General features: G+C 47.8%; 1 protein-coding gene across 5 annotated transcripts in view; it reads left to right on the forward strand.

Moving 5' to 3' along the window:
* Positions 1-22,179, forward strand: part of CAMTA1 (calmodulin binding transcription activator 1) — a 237,312-nt gene that overhangs the window by 165,628 nt on the left and 49,505 nt on the right. For all 5 annotated transcript variants that reach the window (XM_039727754.1, XM_039727758.1, XM_039727756.1 and 2 more), the window contains one exon: positions 16,100-16,253. In XM_039727754.1, coding sequence (XP_039583688.1) covers positions 16,100-16,253 — 154 coding nt within the window. The remainder of the gene's footprint in view (positions 1-16,099; positions 16,254-22,179) is intronic.

Consider the following 22,179-nt stretch of genomic DNA (forward strand, 5'->3'; position numbering starts at 1 on the left):
CATTAACAGACTAGGAAAAGACAAATGGCAGTGTTGTACAAATACCGTGTCAGATGAGGAATTGTTCCCAAAATTGTAGATAAGACAGTTCTGTCCTTTTTATCTGCTAGTACTGAATAAAAGGACAATGAATTTTGCTAAAGAGCAGCACAAGTTAAATCTGATTTAAGGAAAGGAAATATAGTGGCACTGCTGCAAGATGCCATTCCCTTCTCGAGTGTGGTAAACTCAAAAATGGAATGCAAATGTGTGGATGGTGAGAGAATCCAGGGAAATAACAAGCAGCCTTGTTAGGGGGACTGCCAGAAGGGACATCAAATCTCGGACCTTTCAGGGACTGCCTGCACTTCTGGGGCCCTTCACAGCTTTTTGTCAGTGTCCTGCTGTGTGACCTTCTTCCCTCCTGTGCCACAGTGCTGCTTGGGCTCTGTAGATGAATTTCCTTCCTGGCTCAGGTCTAACCTGCTGCCACCCATCATTTCTGCCTTGCTTCAGCTTCACCTGTCAGGGATCTGGCAGCCTTGACGTGGATGTGTGGAGGAGCATCCTGGTGGGGCAGAGTGGGTTTGCACTGAAGGGCAGGCACTGTGCTCCCAGCACAGCCTGCAGTCCTCCCCAGTTAGGGTGATGGGTTTCTGTGTGGGGCTGGGGCATCCACGGAGAGCTGACTGAGCTCCCTGCAGTGAGCTGTGCAGGGATAATTCAAGTCAGCAGCTGAAGATTCATCAGCAGTGCTGGAATGCTGCCAGTGGTGCTGAGCAGACAGAGGTGCTGGGCTGGAGCAGGTGCTGCTGTGGGCCTGTGTGGGGTGGGACCCCTGCCCTGTCCCATCCTTGGTGTCACAGTGGCAGGGTCTGCTCTGTGCTGGGCTGTCCTCCCTCTGCTCTTCAGATTCATCCTGTTAACAAATGGCATCCCTCATCATCAAAATATTTTCATAGGCCCTCTGGTGATCACATGAGCAGTATCAGAAGTCATTAATTCTGAAATGTGGGCTCCAGGGGACACTTAGGGCAAATAAATCCTTAAACCTTTCCTTGTCAATGCCTCCCCTGTCAGGCAGGTGCTGAGCTGTCATTCACCAGCCTACAGCCTTCTCAACAAGCAGCTGCAGCATTCCTCCTCTGCATGTCCTGGTGAACCAAAAGGGCAGAAGAGTCCCTAAGACCCCCAGCAAAGCTCTTTTTCCCCCCAGATAAGTACTTCTTCGAAGGACTGTTGCAAGGTGGCTGTCATTTATACTCCTAAACAAAAATCATAACTGATGTGTTATGTGAGCAATGTTTTCTGGTTTTGGTTTTTTTTAAATTTATTTCTGCTGATGCATTCTCTAAGGTATTTTTAATGTAATTTGGGATTATTAGTGACTTTCAAGGTGTCAAAGGGTTCAAATTGCCTGATTGAGCCTATTACTCTGAGCAGCAGTTGGAGAAGGGCTTTCCCATCTGATGACTTTTGCTTATCCAGCAGGGAGGCAATACCTAATACTCAGTGAAAAGCCTAAATCAGGCCTATGGAAAGGAACGAGTTCTTTCTGAAGTGCTTCAGTGCTGAGACACATCTAAATCAAGTTATTGGGCAAGGGGTTGTTCTGTGCCATGGGGCAGGCAGCTTCCTGTGAACACTAACTGCGTGTGATGCCTGAGCCCAATACCCTTCAGAGCTGCTTAACAGCTTCTCTTTTCCATTTTGGTGATATCTTTCTAAATTATACATTAAACTTATCAGGCTGAGTAATGCATCACAGCTTCCCCGTGTCAGACTTAATGTTCCTTACTCAGCTGCAGCTTTGTGTTTGCCTCTCCCTTCCGTTTATCATCAGGCAGAGCCTGGGTGCCCCTCTCCAGGAGCTGCCTGCTGCTCTGCAGGAGCCAGGCACTGGGGGCTGCCCCATCCCAGGGCAAGGCTGGCTCATGGGATCATGATTTTCCATGCTGCAAAAGGGTCCTGGAAATGCTGAGTCCATGCAACTCATGCTGCTGTGCTGTGGGATGTGGGTGCTTTGCTGTAGGTGGGGGTTTATAAATAAATTAAATAAAAATATGGTGAATCAGTTAAAGTAACACCAACAATCTGAGCAAGCAGCACACAGGGAGAGGGGTCACAGCAGTGTGGTGGCACTGGAGGTGGTGGGTGACAAGGGACTGACACTGTGGCTGGTGGGATTTTAGGTGCTACAGGAAAAACAAGTAATTTGCTACTTTTCCTTGCCAATATGTCTGAAGACAGATAGTATTTGGTTAAGTGCAGCTCTGAAATGGAAATTCAAGCAATTTTCTTTCAGTGGCTTCTCAGATCATTGCACAGCAAGATGCAGCTAAGGAGGAAAGCATGTCTCTTGCTTTTAAGTGCTCTGTCTTAATGCTGGTGTTTTCTGCAAAATTACCAGGCTTTGTTGCTGTAATTCTGTACAAGGAGGAATTCCTAATTTTAGGGTTTTTTTCCCTTGTTTTGTGGGCCATTTTATATTTCTTCTATTGGCTGTTAGTGCCTCAGTCCCAGGGGACTGAGTTCCTTCTGTTTCCCTCCTTGAGCTCCCTCTGTGCCAGCCCCTGTTTGAACCCAGGGTCCTTTGGCCACATCAGGCCCTTCAGTGTGCAGGACTGCTGCTGTTAGAAACAGCTCTTTTTTATTGTTCCATTTAATTTTATTCCGATGTATATATAAATAATTGGATGCCTTTAGTAGGCTGCAGCTATACTCCTGGGTCATATATCCACCAGGTTTCTCCTGCCTTTTTTTTCCCCCCTCAGAAGTCAGGAGGCAGCTGTGGGAATCAGTGCTGCTCTTTTAATAAATGAAGTCACTCCACTGCCTGTAGCACCTGAGCAGGTTTTTCTGAACAGTGCAGCTTTTTCTATTTGTAACACACTTTCACCTTATTATGTTTACATTCTATAGCAAAACAATGTATGTTTTCAGCAGAATTAATCAGTATAATTATATGTTATTTCCAGTGTCAGGTTCAGCTGAAGAACTGATTCAGGCTGGTGATTAGCCCTCTCAGCAGCAATGGGGATGGAGAGCTAATCTGTGCTGAAAACTCGGATTTTGAAAGATGTCGTTTATATTCTACTTATAAATTGAATATTTCCTCTGAACGCCCCCAACCAATTTGAATAGAAATGTATTTATACCTGATGGCAGTGCACCGTGTTTGTTTTGGATTGCAGCTTTGCTTCTGTTTGCAGAGGCTGCCATTACTCAGGGCCTGAGTCTTTTTTAACAGGACCCCTGCCCCTTTGCATTTGCCTGAAGTTACATCAAATGAGCTGCAGTTGTTTTTTAACTCTGCATAGTCTTCATCGTCTCTGATCCCTAAAAAAAAAAATAATAATGTCCTTGAATATTCTGTGTTTCTGTAACACTGATTTTGGACAGTGCAGCAAGAGCTGTCTGTGTGTGGCCTGTGGTGTGTCCCTCCATATAAAAAAATCCTTGATCCCTTATCAAGTCCATGAGGCAGGTTCAAGGTTCCAAAAATTGAAGAGTTGTTGATTTCTTATTTTCTATAATTTCAGCTTTTCAGAATAGAGAGCACTTTACAGGCACAAAGCTCCAAGAGAGCTTTCATTTGCTGTTTCAGTCTTTTAGAAAGTACAATTATACAGGAAGGAAGTTCCCACATTGCAAAAAAAGTTCAGATCAATTAAAACAATTTACTTTGTTGCTAATGATTTCAGACCATTGTAATTTATTGGTAAATAAGTGGCTTCAAAAGCATCTTCATTCAGTGAGTACACAAGGAAATGTTAATGGGTTCTGGGGTAAATTAGGTCTTGGTTTGGTCACAGACTCTCCCTGCAAACCTTTCTGTGCAGGCTTGCCACACAGCCTGAGGAATTCCAGCTTTTAGAGGAAATGAGAGTTTCTGGTGGGTTTCAGCATTCAGAGAAGCACAGGTAAGGGGTTGGCTGGGCTGGCACAGCCAGAGAGACAAGCAGTGTTATCAGGGTGAGGTGTGTCCCTTCATGTGTGTAACAGACACTGGCTCTGTGCTGATGCTCAGCAGAGGTGAGATGATAAACAGCAATTACTGGCCTGTTTTTATATTGGCCACAAATGTATTTTGCAGAACCTTTTGAATGTTCTTTCAAAATGGACCTTTTTTTAGCAGAACTTAACAGTGTTAAAAAACAGGACTCGGTGCTGTTTTTGTCAGGGTCTCACTTATCCTGTGGACAAGTTTGCTGCAACTTCAATTTGCCTGCTTGGAAAATTGGCTGTCACATGCCAGGGACAGCCAGATCTGTCAAGCTCCACACAGTTTTCCTTTATTAGCTCTATTGGGTTTATTGCTTTTCGTATGCTCTGAGGGATGATGGTTGTTTAGTGACAAGAACCTGAAAAATCATTCAAGTTGACAATGCTTTTTAGATTTCATTTTTTCCTTGTGTCTCTATCTATAAAACAGAATGACTTGAGGACACAGTGAACATTGTGGGGAGTTTGCTCTGTTGCTGGGAACATGCCTCCAAGCTCTGGGCTCTGCTGTTGTTACCATCCCCACATCAACCAAGCTGCAGTTTGGGCATTTCACCTGTGCTGCTGCAGCTTCTGGTGTGGCCGGGATGGGCTTTGGTTTTCAGCAAACAGGCATGATGGTTGCTCCAGTCATTTCCAAATGGTGTGTGCAAGTTGGGATGAAAGATTTTTGTGATGTTTTCCAGGTTCTTGAAGTACTGAGCCAGCTGAAACATTTCTGACATAACACCAAAACATCAGGAAACCTGGAGAAGAGAGCATTCCAAATAGTGGTGATGGAGGATCTCCTCTGGCAGGGTGTTTCTGCCTAAAGAGGGGGATGCTGCATTCCTCAGAGAGTGTTTTCCCAGCACAGAGTTAAAAGGAGGCTCTGCAGGGAATCCCCGTGTTCACCCACGCTGGTTTTGCTGCCTGTTATCTCATTACACATTCCTTTACAGGTTCCTCAGTGCTCCCTGGTGTGGCAGGCAGGCAGCACAGAGCATGTGAGGTACCTGTTCCTCAGGGGTCCAGCAGGACGTGCTCTCCCTTGTGCTTTCACAGCATCTCAGCGCCCTGGGATGGGCAGTGCTGTTCAGTGCCAGGGTTTGGGAACAGCATCATCAGCTGTTGCCTGTGTGATGAGAACAGAATCCCCCTGGCTGCTCCCTGCTCCATCTCTGGCTCTGAGCAGTGCTGGAGGAAGGATGGCAGTGCTGGAGCCACTCCACAGGGGCAGTGGGCACTGCTGCTCCTGGCACACACAGTGAGAGTGTCCAGCCCTGCACAGAGCACCTGCACTTCTGTGTCCTTGTGAGAGTGAGGAGGAATAACGTGGGGAATCCTGGTGCTTGGATTCCTGCTGTAGCTGATGTTTCCTCTGCAGCTGTGGCAGGTGACGGAAATGCCTCTGATGGCAATAGAAATGTTCCTGATGAAGGGGAGAAGGCAGCTGCAGCTCCTGTGTCTGTGCCAAGATGAAAATCTTCATCGTTGAGTGGTTTGCAAAGGCACAACTGCAGTCACCTCAAATCATGCTGTTGCTGAGTGAGCACCAGCTCTCCATTCCAGCAGTATCAGAGAGAAGCAATCTGTGGCTGGATGAGGGAAGTCACTCATCCCCAGCAACAAACAGGAGGCACCTGGGCAGGGTCTCTGACTCCAACAGTCTTTGCTGGGGGAATAAAAGGCAGAAAACTTGTGTGAGATATATACAAAGGCCAAAATGTGGGTGGGCATGTAAGACTCTCAATATTCTGCTCAAAACCACCCCTGCCAGCAGTCATGTGTGGCACACTTAATAACAGACCCTCAGATCAATTCTCATGCTGTCTGATGAAGGTCCAAGCTGAAGAACAAAACCTGGTCTGTCCTTTGTTTGAAGGACAGCAAAAAAGGGTCTCCTCCATTCCTCTTCCATGTTCTGTGCAGACAGAAAAAAAAGGAAAAAGCAGTAAATTAGAAAATGCACAGAGCACTCTTGAGCCTGGATAGTGCAGAGTATTGCTGTTTCTGGGGTTTCAAGGACTCTTGTCATAAGCTGTTCGTTCCTCAATGTTACCTCTCTCTTAGATGCTTCTTGAGATGCATTGATGCCTAAGCTCAGAAACCCCTTTGATCTGTGCTTACTTTGCTGAGCATTTACCAACTTAAAAGTGCCCATGTTAAACTTTAATATTCCCATGTCTGGCACTGGATGTTCCAACTACTGCTGCTTTTTTGGGATGTCTCAGAAGATACCAGTGTGTGTAGCTGGGTCAAGTAGCTGATGGGTGAAATGAGCAACGACTGGCTGTGTGTAATAGTCTGCATCTGTTACTGAAATTCAGAAGCTTTCCTGCCTTTTTGTATTTTGTAAGGCATGCAGTGTCATAGGCGTTGTGTGTTCTTTTCTCTTGCTGATGTGAATGTACGCCACAGGCAGCAGCACTTAGTGTATAAAATATCTGAGCTTCATAGTCACATTTGGCAAGTAGATTTAAAAAATAAAAAGGGGAAGGGAATTTCTGCATTTAACAACAACTCCATTGCTATTTGTTGTATTCTTCAGAAGGCATTGCCAGAATTTCACTCTTTTTCTTGGGGCATACTGTGAAATAAAAAGATGAGGGAGACTCTACAGGAGAGACGCAGCCATGGAGTTACCAAAGAAATTGATAACTCTCATGTGCCACATCTCCAAATGCTCTCCTGATAAATTTGTGCTCACTACTTAAAATCTAATTGGATGAAGTGTTGGCATCTGTCATCAGCTCAGCCTGAGCCCAAGGGCTAAACAAAGCTCACCTTTCTCTGCTTAAATGACACAGCTTTGGAGGTTATCAGGGCACTGTCCTGTGCTGGGAGGTCGCCAGGCTGCTCCTGTGCAGCATCTGAGGCTGATGGATGGGGCTGAAGGGCAGCTTGCTTTGCTGTAGCTGGGCTGTAGCAACTTCTGCTCACCCCTGATAACATCTCCCTTAGCAGGCAGGTCGCTTGCTCTGACTTGGCAGTTTGAGGCAGGATGGGCTCACTGACCAATTTACCATTCTTTGCTTTTAGCTTGTGAAAGAAAAACCTGATTTGGGGCAAAAAGGAGCCAGGAGAGAGTGAGTGCCCCTCCCTGGAGTTCACAATTATGCTGGCACTGACCAGAGCTGTTTGTGCACCCTGGGAGTGCTCCTGTGCTTGCTCTGACATAGTGAAACAGAGAAACAAAACCCATTTGTCAGATCTCCCCAAGAGCAACCTGAATGCCTACACGGCCAGACAGGAGTCAGAGTCCTTGGAAAGGTCTGATAAGGAGATAATTCCACTCTTATCAGCAGGTCAGAGAAGCCCCTCTGAGCCGCACAGCAGCACTGTTGGGGGTCACATTTCCTTTTAAAATTCCAAGGTGTCCACGTGGGAGTCTCACATGTATGTGAAGGATGCCCAGAGAGCTGGGCTGTCTGCAGCAGGAGTGCTGAGATGCTAATCCCTGTTTGTTAATCCCACTGGATGCTGAGTGGGAGTGAAGAAGAAAGAAGGTTGTCTAGTAATCTCCTTGCAGTTCAGAAGAAATTCAAGTCTGGTACTCCCTTTTTGCTTTAGGATTTGATGTTTAAAGTGCTGCCTCAGTTCCCAGCTGGTGCTGTGGATCCCTTTCAGGACACCATGGCTAGTGAGTCACAGCCAGCAGCTGTGGGGAGAATGGAGGGAGGCATGTCCTTGATATGGCACTTTGGGGTGTCCCTGGTCTTCCTCTGGGCACAGCCCTGTGTTGCTTAGCTTTTATGCATCTTTTTTTTTTGGATCCTCCACTTGTGAGCTGTCATATGCAATGCAAAAGAAAAGTTGGACTCCAGAAGGAGGAGAGCTTTGGATTCCCTGGCACTGGGGTTACTCATGTCTGGAAGGGTTATCCAGGCACGACAAAACCTTCAGTGAATAACCTGTGTGCTGTATAGCAGTGTCACGAGGGTTTTGCCATAGGAACAAACGTGTTGCAAGACTATCAAAGGCAACATTATGAAAGTGTTTTGAAGGTTATTGATGTTATTCCTCTGGGAATTGTATTACCAGTCACTGATATCAAAAGTAACAAATTTATAGAAGCTATGAATGGTAGAGGCCTCAGAGCAAGAGCAAAGAATAAAAATAAAAAGGACTTGTTGGCTTACCATGTACTGTATAGGCTGCATGGAACATTAAATAGCATTTATCTGCTGTTCCTTCAGGCAGGCATCAGGCTCACACGTGCCTCCTTTCCAGCACCTGCAGCCCCATGGCCCTCACTGTGTCTGTGCAGGGAGAGGGCTGGGGCTGGAGAGCACAGCTCAGCCCCTGGGATGCTGCTGGAGCTGCCATCACCTTCCAGCACTGCCCAGAGCTCCCCTCCTGGTGGGATGAGTGGGGCTGGGGGTCTGTGGCACCTGGGAAGTGCTGCTCTGCTCCTTGTGTAGTTGGGCCAGCTCTTGGGCACGTCCTTAGTCCATGGTGCTGCTGCTGTGTGAGGGGAAATCCTCTTCCAAACGATTTTAAAATCATTTTTATATGTACAAAAGCAGCTTGGAGCTTGGTGAAGCTTTAGGAGCAGTGCTGAAGGACAGCATGTCTCTGCAGGGAAAGCTTATCACGAGCTCTCAGTACATTCTCCTGGGCTTTTCTTGTTTGGTATTTGGAAATGTCAGCTTTCTATTACTTGGTCCACCTACAACAATACCAATTAAAAAAGTAAGAAGTGGTGCATCTGCAGGTGCCCGTAGACCTGCTCTTAATTCACAGAAGTGCATTAATATTTAACAGATAATAGTGTTATTGAGGTAAACTAGGCCATCAGCTTGAGAGAAAAACTTTCACCAATCTTCATTCCAACTAGAATTGGAAGCATTCTGTTGATAGAAACTTTGAAAGCACTTGGTGAATGTCAGTGGAGCTTTGAAATTAAAATTTCTTCTTATTTCAGATCAACTATTATTGTATCTCTGGCTTGGGTGAGCTGGGAAAGGGCAGAAGCCACTTGGGGCATGATTTATAATGCTGGCATTTCTGGCCGGTGATGGGGATGGAAGTGTTCTGAGCTGAGCTCTGCCTGAGCTCGTTTGAAATGCAATGACAGAATTCCCATGTAAAGGTTGCAATAAAAACAGAAAGAGGGAGAAGAGATTCTGTACTTCAGAATGAAAAAAAAAAAATAAAGAGTCCTCACAAATGTCAGCTGAGGGATCTTTGGCTCACACTTCTGGGGAAAAACAGTCCAAATGCAGTAGCAAATCTTTTCCAGAGCAGCAGCCTGCAAAGAGAGCAGCACTGTTACAGCATTTGCAGTACCTCAATATTTACATTTGTGTCTGTGATTTGTTGGGACTTTGCCCGTGTGTGCATGGGCAGCATGATTCCAAACATTATTTCAAAGTATTCCTGCAGCTGCAGGGCAGAGCTGTGCTCCACATCTGCAGTTTTGGTGGCTGGGAGGTTCCTCACTGGTGCTTTATTGGCAATCGAGCCTTTTCTTTGTGTTACTCTATAAATAGCCATGTTTTGCTGTTAAATCCAGTAATCCTGATGTATTAATTGGGCTGTATCAGTTGGGAAATTTTTCGAGATGTTTTGAAAACGAAAAGCACAATTCAGTTATAGGACACTGAAATATCTTATAGCTTTGATGTTCTTCTCTGCACCACTTTGCTTGCAGAAGAAATTCCACTATTCTGGAAATGGTTGCAGTATACAGGTTTAACATAGGAAAACACAGAGGCACTGTACAAAGTAAGTCCTCAAAGGTGGAGAACTGGAGTAGCAGAATATATTCAGTATGGCAAGAGATGTGTGCGGTATAATAAGCCTCATTTGTCAGGAAGAGTATCTCAGAGGAGTTCAAACCCAAAGAAACCTTTGCTTTGCCCTCAGTGCTATTGTTTGAAAATCCTCAAGGCTTTTGCAGACTGAATTGTAAAACTGCAGAGAGCAAGTGACAGGGAGGAGGAGGAGATGCCTTGGTGATTTCCACAGCAAATCTGTCTCCCTGTAGAGGCAGTCGGTGCTGCATGCAGCAGCTGGGTTAAAGGCAGCTGCTGCTGCTGTTCCACACTTTTCCTGAGCGGGGGTGTGAAGGAGGAGTATCTCTGAGTAAGCTGAAGTAGGGCAGGTTGCTTTCTCTAAGTTTTCTCTACATGTTTTTAATGATGGTTGTGTTTTATACACAAGCACTGGCATAGCTGTAGAAGGCTATTAACTGAATCAGCTGCCTCTGACCGACAGCTCAAAGCTATGAAAGTCTCAGGCTGGTCTTTCCAGAATCCAGACAGACAGTAAAAACCATGGGTTTGAAAAAGAGCCTTGAAAAAGAGCCTTGAAAAAGAGCCTTGCTCTGTGGGTGGCAGCCTGGAGCCCACCGTGGTTCTCAGAGATGGGTGGGAGCCAGGCTGTGCTGAGGGATGCTCTGCCATTGATGCCCTGCAGTACCTGCACAGGTGCTCCAGTGTCCTCAGACCTTCCCCTGAATCCACTTCCATGGTCTCTGGGACAGCAGGACAGGAGACTTCCCTGCTGCATCTCCATCCCTGGCACCTCTGTGTCAGCAGCAAAGCTCCCTGCATGTTCCCAGATAAAGAAATGCAGGCCCAGCTCATGGCAGAATTATCTTGTCCCTGTCAGCTGCCTGTGTAAGTTAAAGCTTCCAGCTGGGAGAGGTGACACAGATGAAAAGAGATTTCCATTGTCCAGAAGAATAATACCTGTGTGAGAAGAGAAGTGCCTTTTGTTTTATTTTGCTGCATGTTTCTGGTTGTGTAGCATCATCTTCCTGTTACACCTTTTACTAGCACTGGAGGTATTGCTATGATAGATAAAAAACATCTCAGAAATCAATTTCTTTTGGAACTTCGGAGGCCAGGAATTACTGCATGTTATTTCTCTGTGTCTTTCAAAGTGTACATTAAGTAAACATGATCCTCAGGAGTATTTAGAGGCAGCTCTTTCTATATAAAACACCTTCAAATGTATCACATTTGACGATGTATTAGTGAGTGTTTGGTATTTGTTCTGTATTAAGACTCTCTTTCTTTTCTGCTCACACTGTTTAAATGCTGCCTGCTCTGTGTGCTGTGCCCTTACCAAGGTGTTGAAGAGGAACTGGGGAGCACATTATAAAGTATACAGCCAGATGAAATCTTGATTCTCTTTAAAACAATTGCAGGAAATCTCATCATCTCTAAACAATTTTTTGCTTTCCAAGCCTTTCAATACTGCAGTACGTGGAGCTGTATTGTCCTGTAGCCAGTCTCTTGTCTCAGAAATTCTTGAACTTAAACAAAGAAAAAAACCTCAAAAGAATTTGTGCTGAAAAACTGGGAAAATGACTGTGTCAGGGTTGTGGGCTGGCTGACCTTTGAGACAAGCACTGTATCCATAGAGTATAAATGTTGAGACCCCAGCCATGGCTGGGATGTGGGGATGCTGGGGATGGGCACCACCCCAGAGGGGACCCAGAGCTCCTGAACCCAGGCAGGACAGTGACAAGTGGCACAAGATCCTGAGTGAGTGCGTGTCAGGATGCTGATTTAACTGCAGTTAAAGCCACACGTGCACCGATGTCTCCCTGCCTGGTTGACTCCAAGCTTCTTCTCTTCCCATTGAAGGGCCAGAAGTTCCAGCAGCTCTTTTGTCAGCTGGAGCCACGGGGGACAAGGTTAATTCTTGGTGCTGTGCTGGCTAGAAGGGATTTTCCAGCAGGAGGAGTCCTGCTCTGCAGCACAACTGCTGCTGTGTCTGGCTCTGGGGTCCCCCTCTCCTCCCTGTGCTCCAGTGCCTCAGCTCAGGTGCCAGGGCTGTGCTGTGTCTCTGGTAATTGTCTCGTTCTCCCTAATTAAACATGCCCAGCTCTGGATAAATTAAGGCAGTCGGTTGTGTGCTCAAAGGCAGTGGATTTTTTTATTTTTTTCTTGTTTTCACAGTTAGTGTGGAAGATTAATATATTCTAAGGCATCAGCCACCAGGTTGCCTTCCATAGCATGACCTCAATTAGAAATTAGTTCAAGGATAAAGAAATTGCTGGGATTCAAACCAATAATCTGCCCAAAGCTAGCATTTGGTCTCTGAAAAAAATTCCATTACCTCAGTGTCCGTGTTATGTATTTGTGCCTTTTTCTTCAGGTATCTCAGATTCTGCTCTCAAACCTTTGAAAATCCAGGAAAAAATAAACATTGAGAAAGACACTGCTATAAATAGTAGAAGATTCTGTCATCCATGTGTCTGGGAATAGTTTCATTCACTGGTTTGATTTTTAGACAACATACAGATGATACACAGGCACTCCCAGTACCTGTGCCTGAGTCACCTGTGGGTGCTAAAGCACCATGTAATGGTAGCTCCTCAAAACCACAGAAAACTCTTTATATTAGCTTTTATGGGACCTCTTTATATTAGCTTTTTTGGAGGTGATAATCTGTCAAATATTAATCCTGTCACCCCACAGCAATGGATGTGAATTATCTTCCCAGAAAGCTGAGATTTCCTTTTCAGCCTTTCAGATTGTTCGAGAAATACAAAGTAAACCTCATGAATGAATAGATGCCAAAAAATAAAAATAAAAACTGTTTTAATTTTGGGGGTGAACAGGGAGGGAGTGGGGCACAGGAGCTGCCATGCTCCCCTCCTCCCACCCTTCTGCTTTGTGGTGGAGAGCTGGAACTGGCTGGTTTCACCATGTGTGGGGCTTTGACACAACAGAACTGCCACAAATGTCCAGTGCCATCCAGGGCAGGTGGCTGCATTTGGGGGTAATTCCTTGGCTGAGATTAAATTCACTGATCTCTTCACACCTGGGGATGATTTACTTTCTTTCATCCTTCCAGCAGGGAGTACAAATGCAAAACTTTCAGCTCAGAGGTATTTTTTCCAAAGAAAATTATCTTCAGCTGTGGTCATCGGTGATTTGGGAGCCCCTGCCAGTGAGATTTTGCCTTGAGCTGATTGCCTTGGCTGAGCAACTGAAGAGCAGCTGGAAGGTGGCCAGAAATGGCTTTTGATTTTTGCTTTTAAAAGAAAAAGAAATAGGAGAAAAGAACCGAACCAGCATGCTTTGGTAAGGCAGAAGGTTTTTGTGATTATTCTCCCTGAGAAGGGAGACTTCCCCTTGGAGGGGACTGACTCTGGGAAGTGAAGAAGGAGAAGCAAAAGGTGGTTGCTGAAATGAGAGTTTCCCCTGTGCTGAGCCATCGTGGAGCTCTGGAGGAGCTGACCATTCCTTCAGCCCAGCATTGGTCAGCCCTGTGCTGGCTGCCCACAGCCCTGACCTGCTGGAACTGTTCCAGTTTGGTGTTTCTGTGAAAAATCCCCACGTGGAGCAGGCTGGTGGAACAAACAATCCCTGTTTTAGTCAGATAATTTCCATGGTGTGTGGTGGCAGCAGAGGAGGCTGCCAGGCCACTGCAGCCACTGGGATGGAGGGCTGCAAGCACCATTGTGTGCCATTATCACTTTCTGAATAATGTGTACACTTTCACCATCACAAAGGTTTTCTCCTTCATTTTTTCATGAGAACTGGCACTAGATTAATGGCTAAGCCATGGAAGAAATGTAACGCCATGCCAGTCTGATTTATTGACCACTTAGTGCTGATGAAGCTTCAAACAAGAGTCAGACAGATGTTGCAGTTGCATTTTTCTTCATCAAAACCAACGCCTTGTTGTGTTTAACCACTTGCTGCACCATCTCCTGCTTTCCCCAGCAGCAGTGGAGGCAGTTCCTCTGCCACACCAAGGAGGCAGGAGAAGCCCAGGAGCCTTGTCCAGGTCAGGGACAGATAGCAGCACCTTCCACTCGGGTTTGGAGAAGCAGAGCAACTCTGCTGAGGCTGCAGGCGCTGGGATAATGGGCAGATTTCTAGCAGGAATATTTCCAGAGCCATCTGCAGCCCAGTGCAGGCTCCCCTCACTCCCTGCCACCCCGGGGAAGGGCTTCTGCCCTGCTGTGTCACTGTCCTGATGCCTTTCCTGTGTGGAAGTTACATTTGTAGTTTTTCTTTCAGTCTTTCACATCTCTCTTGCTCTCCTGGTAGGTCACCACAAATAGTGATTTGCTGCTAATTATGAGTTTTCCAAAACATATGTATGCTGTTCATTCATGTCAAAACATTTCAGTTCACCAAATAGATTGGCATCACGAGTTTGTCATTCTGAGGTCAGCTTTTAGATGTAGGCATAAGGAACAAACCTGCTTGGTTTGTGCTTGTTTTATATGCTTTTATGTACAAAAAGTATAAATTCCAGTTCCAGTCCACTGCTGAGGGCCACTTGCTTGTGCTGCACTGAAGCCAGGAGGCCCCAAAATCCTGACCTGCTTGGTGACAAACCAGCACTGCCTCTTTCCTGTGCAGTACAGCTCTTTTAGCCCTGGCTGCAAGAATTTGATACTGCCTTCTCACAGAATCTTCACTGAGAATCCCCTGCTTGCAGTTCTGTCCATCGAGGGGGAAAATGCAAGTTCCTGCTTGCATATTTTCCTAACCTAAGGAATTTTTTCCTAAGCTCTTTTGAGCTTGTCCTCCAGACAGAGGGATGTATCTGGTCACCAAGGGGATGCTCTGTGGGGCTGCTCTGCTTTTCATCTTGCTGTGCACAGGCACCAGTGGCCTCCCCACTGCCAGCCTGGAGGAGCTGGGAGCTGTGGCCAGCCCCCCTGGTCCTGGGGATGTGCAGGATGCTCCCTGAGTGCAGGGAGAGAATCATGGCCACCCCACACACAGCAGTGCTGTGCCACCCTGCCCCTGCCCTGGGCTGCTCTGGGGGCAGCTCCAGCATGCTGGGCTTCAGTGCCCACCAGAATGTCCCTCCTCAGGTCTCCTTGGTGAAGGTGTCCCTGCCCTGCTCCAGCTCTCTCCTGGTTTCATGAGCAAGTGCTCCCATCAGCACAACCTGTGCAATGGATGATGGGTTGTGTTCCCACTCCCCCTCGGAACAGGGCTCTAACAGCATTAACGAAACATTAGAGTTTTAATTACACCATTATCCTATTTATTTTTATAAATAATTCCAAAGCAGTCATTAAAGTTTGCGAACTTAGGAGTAAATGACTTAAGGGAAAGAAATCATCTCCTCAATCTTGTTATTATCTATTGAACAATCTCCCTGGGATGCTGTTGGGGAACTGGTGGAGTTGTTGCTGCTGCTGTTAGGATGATTCATTTACTCACAGGGTGGTAACAGAGCTCAGCTCCTGCTCCACGTGTGGGACAGCACTGCAGGCACCAGAGCAGGGTCTGTCCCTGCAGCCCCGGGAAGGGAGAGGGGAGCGGGGTCAGCTGAGAGGTCAGCTGTGGGATCAGATATGGGATCAGCTGTGGGGTCAGCTGAGGGGTCAGCTGTGGGATCAGCTGTGGGGTCAGCTGTGGGATCAGATATGGGATCAGCTGTGGGGTCAGCTGTGGGGTCAGATATGGGATCAGCTGTGGGGTCAGCTGTGGGATCAGATATGGGATCAGCTGTGGGGTCAGATATGGGGTCAGCTGTGGGATCCGATATGGGATCAGCTGTGGGATCAGCCTGCAGGAGCAGGCAGCTCTGTCCTCCTGCAGCTGTCCTGCAAGGGGCTTTTCTCGTCCCAACCCTCTGCAGTTTGCAAACATCTTCAAAAGAGAAGGAATTACGGGCTTGTCTGTAAAGAGCCCGTGTTTGGGGTGCTCTGTAACACTTTGTGAGCCTCCTTGGCTCTTCCCTCCTGCTTTCTGTCGCTGTATGGAGAGTGTGGCTGTTCCTTATGTTCTCAGGTAACTTTCTGTGTATTCAAAAAAAGACTGATGTGGACCAGAACTGAGGGAAGCATTGTCTCAAACTAACAAAAGGTCCTTTAAACCAAAGCATATTACCTGGTGTTCATTGTCAGTGATGTTCATAGGAATATTCCAGGTATTTGTTGTTGCAAGGGTTGGAAAGGAGATTCATGCTGAACATACCAGTGGAGCAGGAGAGTTGCAAGCAGAGAGCCCTTAGGATGGGGGAAGCCATGTGCAAACTTGTGCAAACATGTGTCAGCCACTCCTCTTTTAAAGGATTCAAGGAAATCCCATACAATGTGGGGTCTGCTCATGATGCTTGCTGGCCCAGTTTTAATTAGGAAGTAGATGCAGAGTGTGCTGGCCCCAGCAACATAACTCTTGCTCTGGTGTCCCTGCAGAACCCAGACATTGTGTTGGTGCACTACCTGAACGTGCCGGCCATCGAGGACTGCGGGAAACCGTGCGGCCCCATCCTGTGCTCCATCAACACCGACAAGAAGGAGTGGGCAAAGTGGACAAAAGAGGAGCTCATCGGGCAGCTCAAACCAATGTGTGAGTATCTGCAGCTGGTTTTGCTTCTTTGCTGTGTATTTTGAGTCCTGTGTGTCTCACAGCCAGCAACCATCCTGTGAAGGAGTCATTTGTCCATCCAACTCAGCTTGCATCTGCACACACTTTCTTCCCAATATTAAACACTTCTGGGATGCATGGCATGAGAGCTGCCCTGACTGTCCCCAAAGAGGTCTCCTCTGCACACTGGGGGAAAATTGTACCTACGTTCTTACATGTTTTAGGGTTGTTTGTAGGCTCCTGCTCACTCGCAAAGAGCCTGTGTGGTACTGGCAGGTGGATTCCCCCAAGGGAATCCCTGTTTGGTGGTCATTGTCAGGTCACAGTGGGGTGCTGTAGCTTACAGTGGAACTGAGTGTGTTGAACTGAGCATCATTTCCTACAGTTTTGAACTTTGCAGCCTAAAGAGAAGGCTGCTTAGAGAAGGTGTGCAGAGTGATGGGGAAGTTTGCCCTCAGACAGGCAGTTCTTTGAACCCCTCTGCATCTGCCTTGGTGTATAATATTTTCCTTTGCATCACAGTTACATTGTGTGTCTTCCCCTGGAGAGCACATTCCAATGTGCACATGAACATCTTTTTGCAATGAAAGAAAAATTAAACATAAAGTGGGCCCATAACCAAGAGAAAAACAACTGCAAAAGACACAATACCAAATGTGAGTCAACAAATACCAGGTCTGCTTCTGTTCCTGCCCCCTGCCCCTGCCTGGATGCTGGTGTCATGCCCAGCCTCCTGTAATTAGAGGTCACAGCCATGGAGTGAATCCTGATGTGTCTCTGCCATCCATGAAAGATCAGCCTTGTGCTGACCACAGTGTTGGTAATCTGAGTTGCAGTTCTTTGTTGCATCCTGAGCTCTGCAGGCCCCTGTATTCCTTTTCCACACAAAGCTGAAGGGCAGAGGAGGAGAGAAAATTTGCCCCTGGGGCTGATAAACTTAGACAGAAATCCAGGATGTTGGTATAGCTGAGACTGGACAAGTACCTTAGCATTAAACAGGAAAGGAAGCAGCAGCCTGTTAAAAAATCTGCAGTGCATCAAGAAAATTATGTGAAAACTACAACGAACTCGCCGTAAATTTAATAACACTTGGCTCTTTTATGTCTCAGGAGGGAAGAGTGAAATTCTGCGCAATTATTCAGAGTATATATGCATGTACACGTCTCCTTTTATGGGTACATATCCTGGGAAACACATCCTTAGAAATGTAGCTACAATAAAAGCTTTGTATTCTGATCAGACCTAGAAAACAAAGAGGACACGGATAACCGTGTTTGGGGAACACAGAGGGGCACTGCTCGCCAAGAAGCCATCAGATTTGGTTCCAGTGTAGGGTGTGCCATGAAATTCTGGAGCCAAGCACATTAGTTTCATCACATTTTTGCATTAATCACATTCTTTCACAGACTTCACAGTTTGATTGCCTGATGTTTCCAAATTTCTCTGCCCTAAAGCAGATTTGTCAATGGCTTAATCAAAGTGTGGTGCATGGTGTCACTGGTGCAGTGACAGCCTCACCCTTTTACCTGCTCTGTGTTGGGGTTTGTTGTGTTCTGTTCCTCTGGGCTTGGAAGCTGCGTGGGGGTTTTGTTGATTATTTTGTATTCTTGGTTGCTGTTTTCCATGAGAATTTCTCATTTAAGGCACGTTAGTGGTGATTACAGCCAGGGTGTGTGCAGAGGTCCAAGGCCTCTGTACCTGCAGGTAGGTTCCCATTTCAGACCACTGATGTCATTCAGGATTAAGGGAGAGAGGCTGATACTGGTTCTTTGGGGAAAATGCTTCCTCCTGGTCAGAGGTTGGTGGCAGGGTCCAGCTCCTGACTCACTGACAAGTGCTGTTTAAGTCCTACTCAGCCTGGGCTGAAGTCAGGTGTTAAAGCTGTTGACCTCTGTCAGGTATTAAAGCTTTTCTGTCAGAATGGAGGGTGGCAGACAGTCAGTGGTGTGGGAGCATGTTCTCTTGGCCTGCAGGACTAAAAGCAATGTGGCAGATGGCTGGCAGGGTGAGCAGCATCAGTCCTGGAGTCCAAGCTAGACAAATACATCAAAATGGTTTTCCTGAAATGCAGAGAGACCCTGGCTGGGATGATCAGGGAGTTTGTTTACATTTCTTGCATCCGTAATTTGCTCAGCTCCCTTTTCCTTCCCTGCTGCATCATCCCAAAGTCAGTCCAGGCTTCAGCAAGTCTGCAGCAGCATCAGGGACAGGGTCCAGCTCCTGGTGCCAGCCTTGCCACCCCCTGAGCAGAGCAGGGTGTGAAGTCTGGCTGCTGAGAGGTGGCTTCTGCCCTGCTCCTGAGGGAGACTCCTGAACCCAGAGAGAGCTTCTTGGCTGGCTGCAGGGGTGGTGTTTGCTCATCCTGTCACTGTGCTTGCACTGGTGGTTATGGATTAAACTCCCACCTTTATGGAGTGGCCATAGAGCTCTGAGGGCTTTGTGGAAAGAGCATTAACTTGTTCTAACATAGCTGGTGTGTGAACTAATTAAGAGACTGAAATGAACCCATCTGAACATCCATGAAAGGTAAATGCTGCAGATGCTCTAAGGATTTGAGGTTTTCTCAACACCTCCAGCTGAGTTGAGACTGTAAATAATTAATTAATCAGCCTGACTTCAGCTTTCATGGCTTTGGAGTTGTAATCTATTTGTCAACTGCCTTCACACTGTCCATGACCTCCTGACTGCCTTCACTGATGGCTTGTCAGACCTCAATTGGCAGTCCTCAAGACTGAAGCACGTGAGCCTGGAAGGCCTCACACACATTCCTGACCTCCCACAGGATGATTCCTTTCTCCTTGCAGGCTTGGAGAGGAGGCCCCTTGTCTCAGAGTGTCAGCAAGGTCAGGGAGCCCAGGGAAGGCTGTGACACCTCCACTGATGCCAGAGCTGGGATAATCCAGCTGTTGGGAGCATCTCAGCTGGGTGTCTCAAGCAAAAGGGTTGTCGTGTGTGTGTGTTGCTTTGGTATGAATGCAGCTTTTGGGTACATTTGTGTAAAGTAAATAGCTATAATCCCTGAAAATTCTGCAGGAATGTGGTCCGAGACACCTGTAAGTCATTTCAGGATGCCTGGTGTGAAGAATGAGCCTCAATTTGGCATAACTTTCAATTTCCTCCCCCCCTTGTGCCCCATTACAGTCTTGCTTTGAGATTTCTCTGAATAGATTAGCAGATGTCCTTAGAGGCATCTGGTGGTAAAAGCAAATTCAGTGGCAGAATCCATCACAGCAGAATTCTGTATATAAACTCCATATGATCAGCAAATTGTGGGCCAGCTCATGTTGGGGGTTTCTCCAAATCATCCCCTTTTGGCTCTCTCATCCTTCAGCTGGCAAAGTATGACTTAAAAGCTCACAGCTGGTGCTACGTTGCAATCCTTGTTCCAGGTCCACTGTAATTAAGAGCTATCTTCCTTTCAGAGGAAAAGCTTTTTGCATTTCTCTGCTGCATAGGAACTGAGGGCTCCTGTTTGTGCTGCCTGCACACAGCCACAGCTGGGCAAGCTGGAAATTCCATGTGTGCTCATCAGTCCATGGGCAAGGGCTGCTCTTGCCTTTTCCCAGAGTCCCTAATTCTGTGTCAGTGGAGCCACCAGGCCTCCTGGAGGTGACCTCAACCTGCATCCCTGCGTTGTCATCACTGGAGAAGGCATCCAACGCCTGCAGCTCAGAACAAAACTCAGCAGCAATTGGAATTAATGCAGTTTGAAGAACTGAGTTGTTGGGAGTTTTACCTTGGCTTGAATTTATATTCGATTTCAGTAACTCTATTTAAGGGTTGGGGTTATATTTCATCTTAAAAGATCATTTGTACAAAAATGTTACATGGGATGAATTTCACAATTCCCCAAGCAGTTTGTTTGAGCTCCTTATCCCGGTCCCGGTCCCGGTGCTGATCCCGTCCCTTATCCCGGTCCCAATCCCGGCCCTGATCCCGTTCCTTATCCCGGTCCCAATCCCGGCCCTGATCCCGTTCCTTATCCCGGTCCCAATCCCGGCCCTGATCCCGTTCCTTATCCCGGTCCCAATCCCGGCCCTGATCCCGTTCCTTATTCCCAGTCCCGGTGCTGATCCCGGTCCTTATCCCAGTCCCGGTCCCGGTTCTGATCCCGTCCCTTATCCCGGTCCCAATCCCGGCCCTGATCCCGTTCCTTATCCCGTTCCCGTTCCTTATCCCGGTCCCAATCCCGTTCCTTATCCCGTTCCTTATCCTGGTCCCAATCCCGGCCCTGATCCCGTTCCTTATCCCGTTCCCGTTCCTTATCCCGGTCCCAATCCCGTTCCTTATCCCGTTCCTTATCCTGGTCCCAATCCCGGCCCTGATCCCGTTCCTTATTCCCAGTCCCGGTGCTGATCCTGGTCCCTATCCCGGCCCTGATCCTGTTCCTTATCCCGGTCCCAATCCCGGCCCTGATCCCGTTCCTTATCCCGTTCCTTATCCCGGTCCGGCCCTGATCCCGTTCCTTATTCCCAGTCCCGGTGCTGATCCTGGTCCTTATCCCGGTGCTGATCCCGGTCCCAATCCCGGCCCTGATCCCGTTCCTTATTCCCAGTCCCGGCGCTGATCCCGGTCCTTATCCCGTATCCCGTTCCTTATCCCGTTCCTTATCCCGTTCCTTATCCCGTTCCTTATCCCGGCCCTGATCCCGTTCCTTATCCCGTTCCTTATCCCGGTCCGGCCCTGATCCCGTTCCTTATTCCCAGTCCCGGTGCTGATCCTGGTCCTTATCCCGGTGCTGATCCCGGTCCCAATCCCGGCCCTGATCCCGTTCCTTATTCCCAGTCCCGGTGCTGATCCCGGTCCTTATCCCGATTCTGATCCCGTCCCTTATCCCGTTCCTTATCCCGTTCCTTATCCCGTTCCTTATCCCGTCCCTTATCCCGTTCCTTATCCCGTTCCTTATGCCGTTCCTTATCCCGTTCCTTATCCCGTTCCCGTTCCTTATCCGCTGGCGCCACCTGGCGGCCGCCGGGCGCCGCTCCCGCCGCTCTTGGCAGCAGCAGCCGGAGGAGGAGGAGGAGGAGGGGGAGGATGGTGATGGTGCCCTTGAGCCGCAGCGGAGGAGGGCGAGGACCACCCAGGACGAGCGGCAGAGGCGGCTGCCTCTCTGCTGCTCCATGTGCCTCGCACTCCCCGGGCTGCAACCGCGCCCAGCGGCTTGGGAAGAGCCGTGCCCGGGGCTGCTGGCCCCATCCCAGGGACGCTGGCCACCAGGTCTGCCCAGCCCCTGGGAGCATCCCACTGCGTCTGAGTAAACCTTGAGTGAAAAGGGTTGTTTTGGAAGGCAGACGTGTCTTTAAAGAGCAGCTCCGAGCCAAACGCCGCTGTGAGTGCGTGCAGGACATCAGCATTCAGGGGTGGCACTGCTGTCCCCAGCAGTGAGGCTCAGGTAAACCCGTCCTTCACAGCCAGTAACGAGTGCAAATGCAAGGCTGGAAAATCAAAGCTAAACTGTGTGTGGGCGTCTGAGTACGAAAGGATAAATCTAATGGAAATATCCTTCAGCCAAAGTGAGAAATCAGAGCAGGGCCTTTGCTTCTGTCAACAGAAAGGCAGTGGAAATGGAAGGGACAAGGCTGCCATTTCCAATTGCCCATCGCCATGGAAACACCTCTGGTGTCAGCGCGTGGAGGAGCAGGATGTGGGCACAAGGCAGGAATGGGCAGCTGGACAAAGGACCTGCTCCCAGCAGCACTTTGGGGATTTTTAAAGCACTTTGTGTGGGTCAGGAGGGGCTGAGGGCAGGACTGCTGACACCAGGGCTTGCAGTAGGCTGTCAAGGTATGCCGGGAGGCAGAGGCAAACAGAAAACTAACCTTGATGATTCTAGATATTCCAGTTCTATCAGTCTATCCAACATACCAATGTCATGGGGGAGATCGCATTGTTGTTACTGAAGTGACAA

The sequence above is a fragment of the Passer montanus genome, unplaced genomic scaffold, assembly GCF_014805655.1.
Source record: "Passer montanus isolate IOZ18808 unplaced genomic scaffold, ASM1480565v1 scaffold62, whole genome shotgun sequence".
NCBI lineage: Eukaryota > Metazoa > Chordata > Aves > Passeriformes > Passeridae > Passer > Passer montanus.